The sequence below is a fragment of the Mobula hypostoma genome, chromosome 14 (assembly GCF_963921235.1).
Source record: "Mobula hypostoma chromosome 14, sMobHyp1.1, whole genome shotgun sequence".
Taxonomy (NCBI): domain Eukaryota; kingdom Metazoa; phylum Chordata; class Chondrichthyes; order Myliobatiformes; family Myliobatidae; genus Mobula; species Mobula hypostoma.
In genome coordinates, this window is record NC_086110.1 from 53,898,694 (window position 1) to 53,915,929 (window position 17,236).

The window sequence follows — 17,236 nt, forward strand, 5'->3', positions numbered from 1 at the left end:
CAAGGAATAAAGTCCTAATCATTTCAACCTTAGTTAATACATCTTCTATGATGTTTTTGTTATTTGTTGATAACAAACCAGAGCATTTCAAGGATATATAACATCACCACAAAGTTCATAGAAAATGAGAGTAATTTATTTTGATTCATGACTGAAGTCCTCATGATAGCAATGTTCTCTTTTTATTTCAGTTTCAAGCTACAGTGAAGGAAGGATTTACTGGCATCATAGTAAATCTTACAGTGGAGGACAATGACGACCCAGCTACTGGAGCGTGGAGAGCTGTCTACACTATAATCAATGGGAATCCTGACCAGAATTTCAAGATTGAAACCAACCCAAAGACTAATGAGGGAATGTTATCTGTTGATAAGGTAAGTACCCTTTAGTGCTCAGCTTATTGCACACTCTGCTGGTGTTGGAGGGGTGCTGGAGGCGAGAGAAAGAAAGATCACTCGATTCCATTCAATAATATCTGTGTGAAGTTGGGCATCAAAATTATTCAAGGTACACAAGTCACTGCTGATGGGGAAACTTGTATGTTAATGTGTAAGGGGATCACATTCTTTAATAGGTTCTTATTTTTAATAATTCTCTTCAATCATTATATGATTATGAAGACATGCAGTCCTCTTTTATTGTCATTTAGTAATGCATGCATTAAGAAATGATACAATATTTCCTCCGGTGTGATATCACAAAACACAGGACAGACCAAGACTGAAAAAACTAACAAAACCACATAATTATAACATATAGTTACAACAGTGCAACAATACCATAACTTGATGAAGAACAGTCCATGAGCACAGTAAAAAGTTCAAAATCTCTCAAATGTCCCACATCTCACGCAGACGGGAGAAGGAAGAAAAACTCTCCCTGCCATGCCCGACCACAGTCCGACTCTGAGTCGTCTGAAAACCTCGAGCCTCCGATCAGCTCTCCGACACCAAGTACCGAGCACCATCTCTATCCGAGCGATTCGACTTCAATCTCGCTTGCCAACAGCAGGCAAAACGGGGGATATTGAGGCCTTCCTTCCGGAAGGTTCACGATCACGCAGTAACGACAGCAGTGAACGGGCGTTTCAGAAATTTCTCCAGATGTTCCTCTGTACTTTCACGTCTGTCTCCATCAAATCAGAATTGTCCACGGCCCCTATTTAACGGATATGATATCATTTTTCACCAGAGGGCTGTGCACGCACGGCGCGCTGCACTCTCTCCTCCCGCCGTTAGAGATGCAGATATGTTCTTTTTGTTTGGTTCCAGTAAGGAAGGGTTCTTCCTGTGTATATTCATAGACTGTCAATATTATAGGATGATTGGTTGATGTCAAGAATTTTGAATGCTTGATTATTATACTGACAAAGACATTTTTGAGTTTATATCATTTCCCAGCTACAAGGTTAACAATTTCCTTGACTTTCCATACATTGGAAGATAAAGATTAATCCTAAAATTAAAAAAAAATAAATCCCATTAAGATTTTTGATGAAATTTGAAATGGATATCCCTCTGTTACTTACGTTTTGATCTGAGCATGATGAGGATATAGTTAAGAAAGGAATGGTGGCCTAGATTGCAAATGTCACCTAACTTACACACTTCTCAGAAATGCATGAAAACAAAAGAAATTGGAGCAGGAATAGCAATGAGGCCCTTTGACCTTGTTCTGTTATCCAGTATGAACATTGGTAAGCTAATCATTGCTCTTAACTCCATTTCCCTATCCATTCCCCATAACTTTTGGCTATATGGTAGTCTAAAAATCTCTGTGGTTCAAGCTTTAATATATTCATGATTTTCCGCAACTTCCTGGAATAATTAATTCCAAAGAAAATCACAACCCTCTGTTACTAAATCTTCCTCATCTGCCTTAAGTGCATAACCCTTAATTTTGAAGCTGTACCCCTCCCTCTGATTAGTTTTAGATGTCTCCATAAGGGAAAACAGTCTCTTGGTATCATTCCTGTAAAAGCTCCTTTGGGTTATTCTGATTGGAGACATAGCTAAGTGACATTTCCTCATAAGGTAAACTCTAACCTAGGAATCAACTTAGCAAAATTTATCTGAACTGCTAATATATCCCTCCCTAAATAAGAAGTCCAAACTATATGCAATACTCTATGACCAGTCTCAATCAACCCCATTCTGAACAATTGTATCATAATTTCCTCCTTATAGATTCCATTCTCCTTGAAACAAAATACTAAATTCCTTTTGACTTCATATTGATATGCTGTAGCTACATGCTATCTTGATGCGGTTTATATGCATATTTACCAAGGATCTTTTGTATAGCAAACATCCTGCACTCCTTCCCCCTTTAAATAATAGTTTGCTTTCCTATTCTTTGTACCAAAATACAAACGTTTATAGATAACCTCATATCTAAAGTCAGATATATTATCATTGACATATGCTGTGAAAATTTTCATTTTGCAGCAGCAGTACAGTGCAATACATAGAATGTACTTCATGTTTCAATGAGAAATATATAAATAAATGCTGCAAAAAAGAGGGCAAGATGCATAGATGAACATGGGGCTGAGGATGGGGACAAAAGGATCAGTCATTATTGAATGGTGGAACAGACTCTATGGGCCAAATGGCCTAATTCTGCTCCTATGTCTTATGGTCTTATGATCTTAAAATAGTGAGGTAGTGTTCCTGGGTGTCAGAAGATCTATCCTGGGCCCAACATATTAATGCAATTATAAAGAAAGCATATCAGCAGTCATACTTCATCAGGAGATTGAGGAGATTTGGTATGTCACCAAAGACTCTAGCAAATTTCTACAGATGTACCTTGAAGAGCATTCTGACTGACTGCGTCACCATCTGGTATGGAGGGGTCACTGCACAGGATCAGAAAAAGGTGCAAGAGGTTTGTAAACTCAGCCAGCTCCATAATGGACACAGACTCTCCATCATCCAGGACATCTCCTAAAGGTGATGCCTCAAAAAGGTGCCGTCCATCATTAAGGACCCCGACCACCCAGGGCACGTCCACTTCTCATTACTGCTATCAGGGAGGAGGTACAGGAGCCTGAAGTCACACACTCAATGTTCTAAAAGCAGCTTTTTCCCAACTGCTATCAGATTTCTGAATGGACAATGAACCATGAGCACTACCTCACTACTTTTGCTCCCTTTTTGCACGACTTACTTCATTTTAAAATATATATTTCATATTATACGTTATAGTATATTTTATGTATTGCAATATACTAGTGCGCTACAAAACAGCTAATTCCACAACCTCTATCAGTGATAATAAATTTGATTGTGATTCTGATTCTCAGTTCATGGACCATTAAGAAATCTAATGGCAGAGGAGAAGAGACCATTTCTAAAAAGGAGAGTGTATGTCATATATCCAGTATCTGCTATTTCATTAGCCTATCTATTACATTTCGTAGGCACTTCATGTCCTACTCACTGCTTGCTTTTACACCTACCTTTGTATTTGGCTGAGTATACTCAATTCCTTCATTTATGCATTGGTATAGATTGTAGACATTTTATGCTGTAAAAGGCCATTATGTTAACCCTGGCAGGAAATGACCCAATTTACCCTAACCCATATCCAAGCTTTGGTACTGCAGATGTATAGAGTGTCTCACTTCAGGCGCATATCCAAATGAATTTTAAATGCAGTGGACTTTTCTTTCTCTATGATCGTTTCAGTTAGTGACTTCTCCAACAGTCTTTACGTGGGAAGAAATAAATCTTTAATCCTTATATCTAGTATCTTCATTTCCCTCTCTGGTTTATTGATTCTCTTTTGGGAATTATATTCATTCTATTCAAACCCCACTTAATTTTTTGCAGATTATATTCTGAATGTGTAGTTCAGACAGGATCCTTCATTTGCACTGTCCCAGCACCATGACAAAAGGTTAGCCTCGATTTAAGAAAGTTATTTTCAGCAAATCTGTTCAAAATTTTTGATGTTGCAGAGTAGATGCTGGAGATCTAGTTGATATGGTATGCTTGGAATTTCGAAAAGCCTTCAATAAGTTGTCAAATAAGTGGCTATTTAACAAAGTGACAGAAGATTAGATTTGGAGTAATATAATGAAGATACAGTAAACATTAATTAATGGACCAAAATTGTGCTAGTTTCCCCCACATCAATCAGCTGCTCTCCATGACAATTCCTTGGGAATCATGTAGGGCAGTGTCCTGGACCCATCCACTCTCAGCTGCTTCATCAGTGATCTTCTAGCATAAGCTTTCAGCCCCAAATGTTGACTGCTTATTCCCCTCCATGATGCTGTCTGACCCGTCGAGTTCCTCCAGTGTTTTGTGTGTGCTGCTGCAGATTTCCAGCAACTGCAGAATTTCTTGTGTTTAAGATTCCACTCCTGGTCATGACTTGCAAATACATCCATAAGATCATAAGACATAGGAGCAAAATTAGGCCATTCAGCCCACTGAATCTACTCAGCCATTCCTTCATGGCCGATCCCAGAACCCACTCAACGCCATACACCTGACTTCTCGTCCTATTCTTGGATGCCCTGACCGATCAGGAAATGATCAACTTCCATCTTAAATATACCCACTTCCTTGGCCTCCACTGCAGTTTGTGGCAGAGCATTCCACAGGTTCACTACTCTTTGGTTAAAAGACTCCTGCCTACCTCTGTTCCAAAAGGTCACTGCTCAATTTTGTGGCTGTCCTCTAATTCTGGATACCCCCACAATGGGAAACATTCTCTCCACGTCCATCCTATCTAGTCCTTTCAACATTTGGTAGTTTTCAATGAGATACCCGCTGCATTCTTCTAAATTCCAGTGTGTACAGGTCCAAAGCTGCCAAACACTCCTCATATGTTAACCCTTTCTTTCCCCAATCATCCTCCTAAACCTCCTCTGGACTCTCTCCAATGACAGCACATACTTTCTGAGATATAGAGCCCAAAACTGTTGACAATGCAGCAAGTGCAGCCTGGCGAGTGTTTTATAAAGCCCCAGCATTATCTCCTTGCTTTTCTATACTATTCCCTTTGAAATTGCATTTGCCTCCCTTAACACAAACTCAACCTGTAAATTAACCTTCATGGAGTCTTGTACGAGGACTTCTAAGTCCCTCTGCACTCCCGATGTTTGAACCTTCTACCTATTTAGATACTAGTCCACACTATTGTTCCTTTTACCAAAATGCATTGTCGTACATTTCCCAACATTGTATTCCATCTGCCACTTTTTTGCCCATTCTTCCAATTTGTTCAAGTCCTGCTGCAATCACATTGCTTCCTCAGTACTACCTACCCCTCCACCTATCTTTGTATGATCCACAAACTTTGCCACAAAGCCATCAGTTCCATTCTCTAAATCACTGGCAAACAATGTGAAAAGTAGTGGTCCCAATACTGACCCCAAGGAACGCAAGAGGTCTTTGAGGATATAATGAATGCAATGGGCAGAGGGGAACAAATGGATGTTATCTACTTGGATTTCCAGAAGGCATAAAAGACTTATCCATAAGGTAAGGATGCATGGAGTTGGGGGTGATGTATTAGCGTGGATAGAGGATTTATTTACTAATAGGGAGCAGAGAGTTGGGATAGATGCAAACACAAGGGAATCTGCAGATGCTAGAAATTCAAGCAACACACACAAAATGCTGGTGGAATGCAGCAGGCCAGACAGCATCTATAGGAAGAAGCACAGTCGACGTTTCAGGCCGAGACCCTTCGTCAGGATGGGTGTTTCACTGGTTGGCAATCAGTGGTGAACGGTGTGCCACAGGAGTTGGTGCTGGGCAGCAATTGTTCACGATATACATTATTGATCTGGAAGGTGGGACTGATTGTAGTGTATCTAAGTTTGCTGACGATACTAAATTGAGTGGAAACGCATGTTGTGCAGAAGATACGGAGAGCCTGCAGAGAGATATAGATAGGTTAAGTTAGTGGGCAAGGGTCTGGCAGATTGAATACAATGTTGGTAAATGCAAGGTCATCCACCTTAGAAGGAAAAATGAAACAGCAGATCATCATTTAAATGGTAAAAAACTGCAGCATGCTGCTGTGTAGAGGTACTTGGGACTGCTTGTGCATGAATCACAAAAGGTCGGTTTGCAGGGGCAGCAGGCTATCAAGAAGGCAAATGGAATGTTGGCCTTCTTTGCTAGACAGATTGAGTTTAAGAGCAGGGAGGTTATGCTGCAACTGTACAGGGTACTGATGAGGCCGCACCTGGAGTACTGCGTTCACTTTTGGTCTCCTTACTTGAGGAAGGATATGCAGAGGAGGCTGCGCAGAGGAGGTTCACCAGGTTGATTCCAGAGATGAGGTGATTTGACTATGAGGAGAGATTGAGTCACCTGAGACTGTACTTGCTGAAATTCAGAAGAATAAGAGTAGATCTTATCGAAACATATAAAATTATGAAAGGGATAGATAAGATAGAGGCAGAAAAGTTGTTTCCACTGATAGGTGAGACTAGAACTAGGAGACATGGCCTCAAGATTTGGGGGAGTAGATTTAGGACGGAGAAGAGGAGGAACTGCTTTTCCCAGAGGGTGGTGAATCTGTGGAATTTTCTGCCCAGTGAAACAGTGGAGGGTACCTCAGTAAATATATTTAAGACAAGGTTGGTTAGATTTTTGCATAGTAGGGGAATTAAGGGTCATGGGGAAAAGGCAGGTAGGTGGAGATGAGACCATGGCCAGATCAGTCATGATCATAGTGAATGGCGGATCAGGCTCGATGGGCCAGATGGCCTACTCCTGCTCCTATTTCTTATATTCTTACGTTAACACCACTAGTCACTGGGATCCAACCAGAAAAGGCCCCCTTTATTCGCACTTGAACCTTCCTGCCTGTCAGCCATTCATGCCAGTGGCTTTCCTGTAATGCTGTAGGATTTTATCTTGTTTAACATCTCATGTGTGGCACCTTATCAAATGCCTTCTGCAAATCTAAGTCAATGACATTCACTGCCTTTTCTTTGTCCACCCTGCTTCTTACTTCCTCGAATTCTAACAGATTCATCAGGCAAGGTTTCCCTTTACAGAGGCCATGCTAACTTTGACTTATTTTATCATTAGTCTCCAATAATCCTGAAACTTCATCCTTAATAATAGACTCCAACACTTTCCCATCCACAGAGGTTAGGCTAGCTGGCCTGTAATTTCCTTTCTTTTGCCCTCCTCCCTTCTTTAAAGTGGCGTGACATTTGCAATCTTTCAGTCCTCTGGGACCATGCCAGAATCAAGCGATTCTTGAAAGATCATGAGCAGTGCATCCACTATCTCTTCAGCAACCTCTCTCAGGACTCTGAGATGTAGTTCATCTGATCTGACTTATCCACCTTAAGACCTTTGAATTTTCCTAGCACTTTTTCCTTTGCAATGGCACTTAGCAATGTCACCAACCCTGCTCCCTGACACTCACAGACCTCTGCCACACTGCTGGTGTCTTCCACAGTGAAGACTGATGCAAAATACCCATCAAGTTCATCTGCCATTTCTTCGTCCTCCCATTCCTACCTCACCAGGATCATTTTCCAGTGGTCCAATACCAACTCTCACCTCCCTTTTACTCTTTATATAACTGAAAAGAACTGTTAGTATTCCGCTTTATATTATTGGCTAGTTTGCCCACATATTTCACCTTTTCTTTTTTTATAGCTTTTTAGTTGCCTTTTGTTCGATTTTAAAGACTTCCCAATCATCCAACTTCCCTCTTACTTTTGGTACCTTATATGCCCTTGCCTTGGCTTTTATGCAGTCCTTAACTTCCCTTGTCAGCCAAGATTGCCTTCCCCTGCCATTTGAGAACTACTCCCTCTGTGGGCATATCTATCAGGCGCCTTGTGAACTATTCCCAGAAATTTCAGCCATCTCTGTTCTGCCATCATCCCCACCAGTATCCTCCTACAATCCACCTGGGCAATCTCCTCTCCCATGCCTCTGTAATACCCTTTACTCCATTGTGTTACTGATACATGTGAGAGCTGCTTCTCCCTCTCAAACTGCAGTACAAATTCAGTCATATTATGAGCACTGGCACCTAAGGATTCCTTTACAGTAAGCTCTCCAATAATATCTGGGTTATTACACAACATCCAACCTTAGATGGCCTTTCCCTGAGCAGGCTCAAACACAAGCTGCTCTAAAAAGCCATCTCATAGGCATTCAACAAATCTCCTCTCTTGTGATCCGACACCAACCTAATTTTCCAAATCTCTTTGTATATTGAAGTCCGCCATTACAATTCTGACATTACCCTTATTACATGCCTTTGCAACCTCAACCCCACATCTTGGCTACTATTTGGAGGCCTAAATGTGATTCCCATAATGTTTCTTTTTACCCTTGCAGTTTCTTAACTCCACCCACAAAGATTCTCTGACCCTATGTTACCTCTTTCTAAAGATGCAATTCCATCTATAACCAACAGAGCCACACCACTGCCTATGCCTTCCTGCCTGTCCTTTTCATAGAAAGTATATCCTTTGATGTTAAGTTTCCAACTATGGCTATCTTTCAGCCACGACTTAAGTGATGCCACAGTGTCATACCGACTAATATTTAATAGCACCACAAAGTTTGTCCACCTCATTCTGATTTAAATATAGCACCTTCAGCCCTGCATTCTTCACCCTCTTGAATTTTGCCTCTGGTACAGTTTAATTCTTTGCTCTGTCTGCATTTGTACCCAATCATTGGCTTCATCACAGGCCAATCACTGGCCCTTCATTTCAGTCAAACTGAATCCGACAGCTTCCTCCTCAACAACACTGTGGCAGCACCTTTACTGGATGGAGTGCAGCAGTTCAAGAAGGCAGCTCACTACTGCTTTCCCCAAGGGGATTGAAGATGAACAATAAATTCTGGCTTGGCTAGAACCCAGAAGGTGAATGAAATAAAAAAGAGTAGGTATTATGAGTAATTTTTACGTTGTGGGGCTGAGATTAAAGGGGTAGCACAGAGGTTAATGTTGAGGCCCAAACTGTTCATTATCCAATGAGTCCCACAGAAAGTGCTAATTGTCAAGTCAAGTCAAGTTTATTGTCATTTAATTCTCACATGTATATAACATATATAACAATATCATGTATATAGAAACGAGACGTTTCTTCAAACCACAGTGTAAAGCACAGTAGTACATATAACACAGAGAGCACACCATAGCTTATGAAGGTAAGGATGAAATCTACAGATGAATCACACATAAATAACAAACTAAAGTGCATTAATAGTGTAAGGGGGTTTCGACTTTTACGTTACTGCGGAGGCTAATTAAAATGGCGTCTTTGTTATGTTAATCTGGGGAATGCGGCTTTGTTGTGTTAAACGCTGAGAAAGTTTGCGCTAGCAGTTTGTTTTTGCTTTAGAGTGTGATAAGAGAGTGATATTAACCAATTGGGATAGTTGTTATGGTTTTGGTGTATTTGAAGATACTGTATGCGCGGGGTTTTGGGGCAGAAGGCGGGAGAGCGAGACAGAGGATGGACGAGGTGCTGTGAGTCCGCTAACGGGGTCGGACCCCGAGCGGGACATTCGGCGAGGAGACGGAGACGGACTCGTGTGGAGCGTCTGGTCGACCACCGTTGTTGGTCCCAGGTGGCCAGTCGAGGTGGTCCGAGGGGGTCGCGGGGTGAAGAAGAAGGTCCTTGAGCTCCAACGGTTTTTGTGCACGAAGAGATTGAACTTTGATAAGTGTGGCGCCTTTTATTTTCCTTTTATATTTTATTTTCTTTTAATTATATAGTTCCAGTAATATCTATAAACTGTAAATCATTTAATTGCATCTGGTGTATTGTCTGTTATTTGGGCGGGGTGGGGTACCTCACACAGCATCCACACAAACGAATTATCCAGTTTGGCGGGGCCGAGGCTGTTTCCCTAGACGACAGCGAGCCGAGCGACCCTGAGGGTGGCCGGGGGGGGGCTACATTGTGGGCTTTGTCCGGGATTGAGTCTGCTGGTATGCTGTGTGGGTGCCCTGTTTAAATTTGTAATGTGTGTCTCTGTGGGTTATTTGCTGGTGATTGCTGTATGCGTGGTGGGTGAGGTCTTTGTTCGAGTTCAGACTAGCATTGACGAGTTGGAGGTGGCACTAGGGGCTGTCCATGTAGTTGGGAGAGAGAAGAAAGAGTGGTCTGATTTGGAGGTAGAGTCTGCGAATAAATGTTCTAGCTCTGGCAGGCTCCGCCTGGCACTTGGGATAGTGACCACCCCAAGAGGGGTGGAGGTGTGTGAGACGTGGGCGGAGCGGATCTCTCAGTTGTTAGATGAGTGGCAGTGCTCGATGGAGGGAGAGCGACAGGGATTGGTTGAAAGATTGAGTAGGTGGGCTGGTGACGGTGTTAGAGATGTCAGGTTCACTTACACCGTAGTGACAGCTGTCAGTTATTTGAAAGAGGGGGGAAAGTTTTCAGTGTGTCTTCTCTGGCTAGGAGGGCGGCTAAATTGCTTGCAGTGCCAGGGGGATCATTTCAGGGGATCAGCCCCTCCTTCAGTTGTTCAGCTGATCAGAGAGGTGTCGGGAAACTTAGTGGAGGCCCAGTGGGGGAACGGCTTGGGGTCTCTGGGGAAGTACGTTCCCAGCAATGTACCGATGAACTTCCGAAAGAAAAAGACCCTATTCCTGAAGGCTTAGAGGAACCATGCCCCAGGGTGTCGCTATGGATAGAGGGAAGCGATGCTAAAGCTATCCTCGACCCCGGGGCATAGATCAAGTTGTTGTACAGTTCGTTTTACAACCGGTGTCTGAAGCATTTATCCTTGACAACCGCAAGGGCACCGGAGACTTTGGGTACTAGTGGCAGTAGTTATCCAGAAGACGATGATTGGTTAATGACCCTGGAAGTCATGGGGGCATTGTCTGGGCACCCAGCGTGTCGAGTTGCTTCTGAAGACGTGTGTAGCAGCCTTGAGCCAGTACCGAATTTAAACGAGACCCAGCGGTGGTACAGCTTGGGGAAAGTAGCTGAGGGTGAGACCCTCTTAGTAGATGCTCCGAACTACCACGAGGGAGGGGAGTTGACCGCTGAAGACACCTCAGTGAGAGAGAGGTCACGGCAACTGGACCCTGGCGGCATGGAAGATGAAGGCAGCGTGTGTGTGGATTATGTGATATGGTTTAATGTGCTGCATCTGAGGAGTGGATGTTGCCAGATCCTGAAGAGTGCGGCTGTTGAGCTGAAGATGGCCTTTACTAGTTCCCTAGGATTCTTCCCATCCGAAAAGATGCCCAAGGGCATATCCGGAGCCCCTGCATCCTTCCCGCGGGGCATGAGGAAGACCATGGGGGAAGTGAAGGTGTGTGGAGTTTTGACGTATGTGGATGACGGCCTAGAGCTTGGATTTGCTTGAGGGGACTATGAGGCGAGGCGAGTGGCTGAGCCCGGGCGACCGAAGCGAAGTGTCAAATGTGGAGGAGTTTTTGGCCGGAGGAGTTTGGTGCAATGTGAGGAAAATGACCCGACATAGCAGTTGAACTTCCTGGTGTTGGGACAGACGGTGGTGGACCGGGGGATGGAAACCCAGGTCGTCCATCTGAATGAGACACAGGGAAGAGAGGGGATTTGCACCGCACTGCAGTCATGTACTGATGAATTAATCCAGCGAGAAGAAACAATGACCCACCTTCGAAGGGATCAGTAGAAACTCAAGACGTCCATTCAGAACAGATTGGAAGATTTACAAGTTGGGGAAGATCAAGGAAGTGTTCTGACTAAGGTCAACAGAAAACCGAGAGCCCAGGGAGGGGAGTTTGACTACACTCCCGAGGAGGTGAAGAAATGGAGGACAGATCTCGGAAAAGGGAGGCGGACGCTTGAAAGGAACCTGAAGGTGACTATCGCGAGTTTAAATGAAGTGGAAAAACTGAAAGTTGACCTGGAAGACGCCCTCAGGAAGAAACAACCGGAGGCTGAACATTCTTTAACTGCTGCTTTTCAGGTCAGGGTGGAAGAAGCTGGTGGGGTAACTGCGTCCCAGATGGAGATGGCCAAGAACCCTGAGTCAGAACTGCTGAGGCTGTGGCGAGAGTTGAAGGAGTCTCCGAATAAGCTGACGTCTTGACTGCAGGAGGCTGAAGGGGTAGCCCCGGCTAAATGTTTCAGTTTGGAGAAACTCAAATAGCAGCTACCGATCGAGGGAATGAGGAAGAATACGGATTCGAAGGATGATGTGCTGCACATGTGGAACATGCTGCCTTTCGCTAACTTCCCCGTGATTGAGGAAGAGACCTTTGGCCCTTCTCCTACTGAGTCAGGTGTAGTGGGGAGGGCTAGCTGTGGGCAGTCTGAGTTACGGCAGGATCAAGACGGAGGAGAGGCGGGGCCCTGGACACGGACGGGACTGGGGGCTCCGAGCTATAGTGGTGGCCTGAGTGAGAGAGGAGTTGGCAAGCAGGCTCGAGGTATCCCTAGTAGTGTCTGAACCTTTTGGGTTTAGGTGAGGGGGTACGGAGGTCTCAGAGGGTTAAGAAGCTCCCAGATAGGTTGGCCTATTTAGCGCCAGTGGGACGGGAGTAAGGTCCACTGTTTGGGGAGCACTGTCACTGTGTGTATCTGTGTCTGTGTGTGTTGTGTGTCTGTAGGACTGGGTGGCGAGTTATTTAGAAGTCATGAGGACATGACTTTATTTGGTGGGGGGAGAGTGTAAGGGGGTTTCGACTTTTATGTTACTGCGGAGGCTAATTAAAATGGCGTCTTTGTTATGTTAATCTGGGGAATGCGGCTTTGTTGTGTTAAACGCTGAGAAAGTTTGCGCTAGCGGTTTGTTTTTGCTTTAGAGTGTGATAAGAGAGTGCTATTAACCAATTGGGATAGTTGTTATGGTTTTGGTGTATTTGAAGATACTGTATGCGCGGGGTTTTGGGGGCAGAAGGTGGGAGAGCGAGACAGAGGATGGACGAGGTGCTGTGAGTCTGCTAACGGAGTCGGGCCCCGAGCGGGACGTTTGGCGAGGAGATGGAGACGGACTCATGTGGAGCGTCTGGTCGACCACCGTTGTTGGTCCCAGGCGGCTGGTCGAGGTGGTCCGAGGGGGTCGCGGGGTGAAGAAGAAGGTCCTTGAGCTCCAACGGTTTTTGTGCACGAAGAGATTGAACTTTGATAAGTGTGGCGCCTTTTATTTTCCTTTTATATTTTATTTTCTTTTAATTATATAGTTCCAGTAATATGTATAAACTGTAAATCATTTAATTGCATCTGGTGTATTGTCTGTTATTTGGGCGGGGTGGGGTACCTCACACAGCATCCACACAAACGAATTATCCAGTTTGGCGGGGCCGAGGCTGTTTCCCTAGACGACAGCGAGCCGAGCGACCCTGAGGGTGGCCGGGGGGGCTACAATAGTAAATATTTTAAAGTATGAAACAGATTAACCAGTGACACTTCAAATATGATGCAGCAGGGACTTCAGAAGCCTAGTGGCCTGGGGGAAGAAACTGTTCTTCATTCTAACCGTTCTTGTTTTTATGCATCATAGTCTCCTGCCCGATGGTAGAAAGTCAAAGAAGATGCTGAATGGATGGGTGGGATCCTTTATAATACTAAGGGCCCTGCCTAAATTAATGTTGAAGGAGGTCAGTTCTAAGTTAAGGTTGAAAGCCAGTTGCAAAAGGTTGTCACCACTGACCTACAGAAATAAAAACATGAATAATAACAAGGAAATGATGGAACTACCCAAGATATTGCATGTACTCTGTTGTTTGTGCAGTAAGGAGAAAGAACAATATGTTTCATTTACTTGATTCTTAAATGCACATAAGGATCTTCTGGAATAAATTTACCTTTGTATTCACCAATTTGTTCAAGCAATGATAAAGTATTTTAAATACGATCCGCTCTTAGTGAAGAATAATTTCAGCCAATTACTTTCATTGAAAAGATATGGTTTGTACCTATAATTAGGAAGTACTGAATTTTTAATTTGCTTCATGATGTGTGTTATTGAAATATTTTCAATTGCTTCTTTTCCAGTCTTTGGATTATGAAAGATCTGCATTTCACACACTGCTAATTAAAGTGGAGAATGAAGACCCAATCATGCCAGAGATCAGTTATGGCCCCAGTTCTACCACCACAGTACAAGTCACAGTTGTTGATGCCAATGAACCACCTATTTTCAATCCAGACCCAACAAATGTAGTCAAACCGGAGGACATCCCAATAGGCAGTGTTGTTGTGACATTGAATGCAACTGATCAAGATATTCTACAGAAGCAGACAATTAAGTAAGTGTTTAATAATGTAACTCACTAAAAAACTTACCTTTTGTTTTATGTGTTAGCAGGGCTGTACATGTATGATTCTGAAATCACATTTCTGAAATTTAGTTCCATTGACTTGAATTTTTGAAGCACACTGTATGCATATGTTATGATGCGACACAATTACAAGCTTCAACAGACTGAATTTATACTCCTGGAGTTTACATGATTCAAAATCTAATGGCCAAGGATAAGCAAAGTTAATATGACATATGGATGTCAAAATATTGTATTTATTTTATAGTTCTTCAGATGTGCACAGAAAGCAGACAGAATCACAAGGCACACACGTCCAAGTAATGTACTATAGCCATACAGAGTCAGATTGGAGGATGAAGTAGATTAAGGTTTGATTTTAATATGAGCTACACTATTTGTGCTCAGATTATGGTTTATATGAAATCATACTTTGAATAACTGCTTGAGATGCAGTATTCTTAAAATTTATAAGCTGTAAGTGTTTTTCAGGTCATAATTGTCATTAAGGGGATAAATCAATATTCAAAGTATCTCAAAAATTAAAAAAAACAGAATTACAAGTTGAAATATTTTTTCTACCAATAAAAATGATTTCAAGACCAGGAGACAATTGATACAGTGAATATTAATATGAAAATACCAGAGCTGTGATTTCTGGATTAACAAACGAAAGAAATGTCAAACAAGAGGTAATCTGCAGATTCTGGAAATCAAAATAATGCACATAAAATGCTGGAGGAGCTCCTGATGAAGGGTCTTGGCCCAAAACATCGACTGTTAACTCTTTTCTATAGATGCTGTCTGGCTTGCTGATTTCCTCCAGCATTTTGTGTGTAAACGAAAAAAAGATATAGCTCACTCTCTTTCAATGTTTCTAACCTGTATCACGTTGAACATACTGTTTCATTGCAGTGTCCTATGAGAGATTTGTGTACAGTGCAAAATTATCGTCAGGACATTATGCTCTGAAGCATTCGAAAGACAACCTGATCCACAGAGAAATCTGGTAGAAGTTTTTATTTACTTTGACTCCTCCAGCTCAAGGTTTCTTCCACCTGAGTTTTCTATGAGACATAGGCAGTATGGGAATCCTAAAAATATTGTTAAGATTACATCATTGTGTTACAATATTTGAATGTTAAGTAGGTCAGCGTTGCATTTTGTTGGAAATTCAAACAAGGTACTGCTGAAGATAAGTTAATATCAACTAGGAATAGAATAAATTCCAAGTCACTAAGATGACTGAACCTAATTTTAAACACCTCTTCCACAAAGTATTTAAAAAGGGATTGTCAAGTTATATCAACATATTAAACATCAGATCAAAGCTTGTTGTGACATGCTAGCAGTTCTCAGCTCAAAAGCCATGTAATTTGGGCGTCTCAGGTAAATGTGGAGGTCCTGAATGATTCCCATGCTGCTTATACTTTGCTGTTCCCGAATGAACTCCTCATGGAGACTTCGTGATGAAGAATGAATTCAGTGCAGTACTGTACCTCAGTGTCTACACTAACTAATTTACCCAATAAATCTGAACCAGGTTAGACCTGACGCCATTGAAACCATTCACTTATAGAGAGGGAAGTAATTGCAACAAGTTACTTAATGTTTTGAATGGTTTTAATTTTTTAATGTTTTTGTGGTTTAACTTCTGCGAGGTTTTAAAACATTTTTCAATTTTCATTAATTTTCAGGAGTTTTTGAACATCATTGAATGTCAGGCACATGCAGAAGTATTTAAAGTCCTTAACAATTGTGCCGACTAATAAATCCAGTTAACATGGTCTATCAGGCTGTTTTGGTTGCCGCAACATTTTTGTGAGTGGACCTTGTTCTACCTTTGTGGTTACATTATGCTGTGCAGGACTCTGGTGCAATGCAGGGCATCATCATCATTTTGGGTTGAAAGAGCTTAGAGGAAGTCAATACCAGTAGATCCAGAAAAGTTAGGTCTTCTTACAAGGAACACACATCAAAGTTGCTGGTGAACGCAGCAGGCCAGGCAGCATCTCTAGGAAGAGGTACAGTCGACGTTTCAGGCCGAGACTCTTCGTCAGGACTAACTGAAGGAAGAGTTAGTAAGAGATTTGAAAGTGGGAGGGGGAGCGGGAGATCCAAAATGATAGGAGAAGACAGGAGGGGGAGGGATGGAGCCAAGAGCTGGACAGGTGATTGGCAAAAGGGATATGAGAGGATCATGGGACAGGAGGTCCGGGGAGAAAGACAAGGGGTGGGGGAAACCAGAGGATGGGCAAGGAGTATAGTCAGAGGGACAGAGGGAGAAAAAGGAGAGTGAAAGAAAGAGTATGTGTATAAAAATAAATAACGGATGGGGTACGAGGGGGAGGTGGGACATTAGCGGAAGTTAGAGAAGTCAATGTTCATGCCATCAGGTTGGAGGCTACCCAGACGGAATGTAAGGTGTTGTTCCTCCAATCTGAGTGTGGCTTCATCTTTACAGTAGAGGAGGCCGTGGATAGACATGTCAGAATGGGAATGGGATGTGGAATTAAAATGTGTGGCCACTGGGAGATCCTGCTTTCTCTGGCGGACAGAGCATAGGTAGTTCAGCAAAGCGGTCTCCCAGTCTGTGTCGGGTCTCACCAATATATAAAATATATATATTCCTGTTGTTTGTGTCTTCTTACAAGGGACTTCAATCTGCATATAGACTGGGTAAGCAAAATCAGCAATGATGATGTGAAGGACAAACAGCATGGAATATATAAGGAAGAGTTTTAGTTAACCAATGAGAAAATAGCAATTTTAAATATTTAGTAGTGTGCAATAAGATGGGTTATTCATAACCTGGTAGTAAGGGAGTCTCTGGGAGAATACTCAACACAGAACTTTATATATATAGATATAGACGAGAAGTGAAATCATGATCTTATCAAGACAAAGCAACTTAAAAATAAGTGACCCATCAGTTGTCAATGATAGATTGGGAAACTATATTAAAATACATCCAAGTAAATGACCACTGGCCAACAGCTAAAGATTTAATAGA

General features: G+C 42.6%; 1 protein-coding gene across 3 annotated transcripts in view; it reads left to right on the forward strand.

Annotated features, from left to right (window-relative positions):
• cdh13 (cadherin 13, H-cadherin (heart)) overlaps positions 1-17,236 on the forward strand; it is a 1,230,859-nt gene that overhangs the window by 1,089,857 nt on the left and 123,766 nt on the right. For all 3 annotated transcript variants that reach the window (XM_063067141.1, XM_063067142.1, XM_063067140.1), the window contains exons 9-10: positions 192-374; positions 13,958-14,211. In XM_063067141.1, coding sequence (XP_062923211.1) covers positions 192-374; positions 13,958-14,211 — 437 coding nt within the window. The remainder of the gene's footprint in view (positions 1-191; positions 375-13,957; positions 14,212-17,236) is intronic.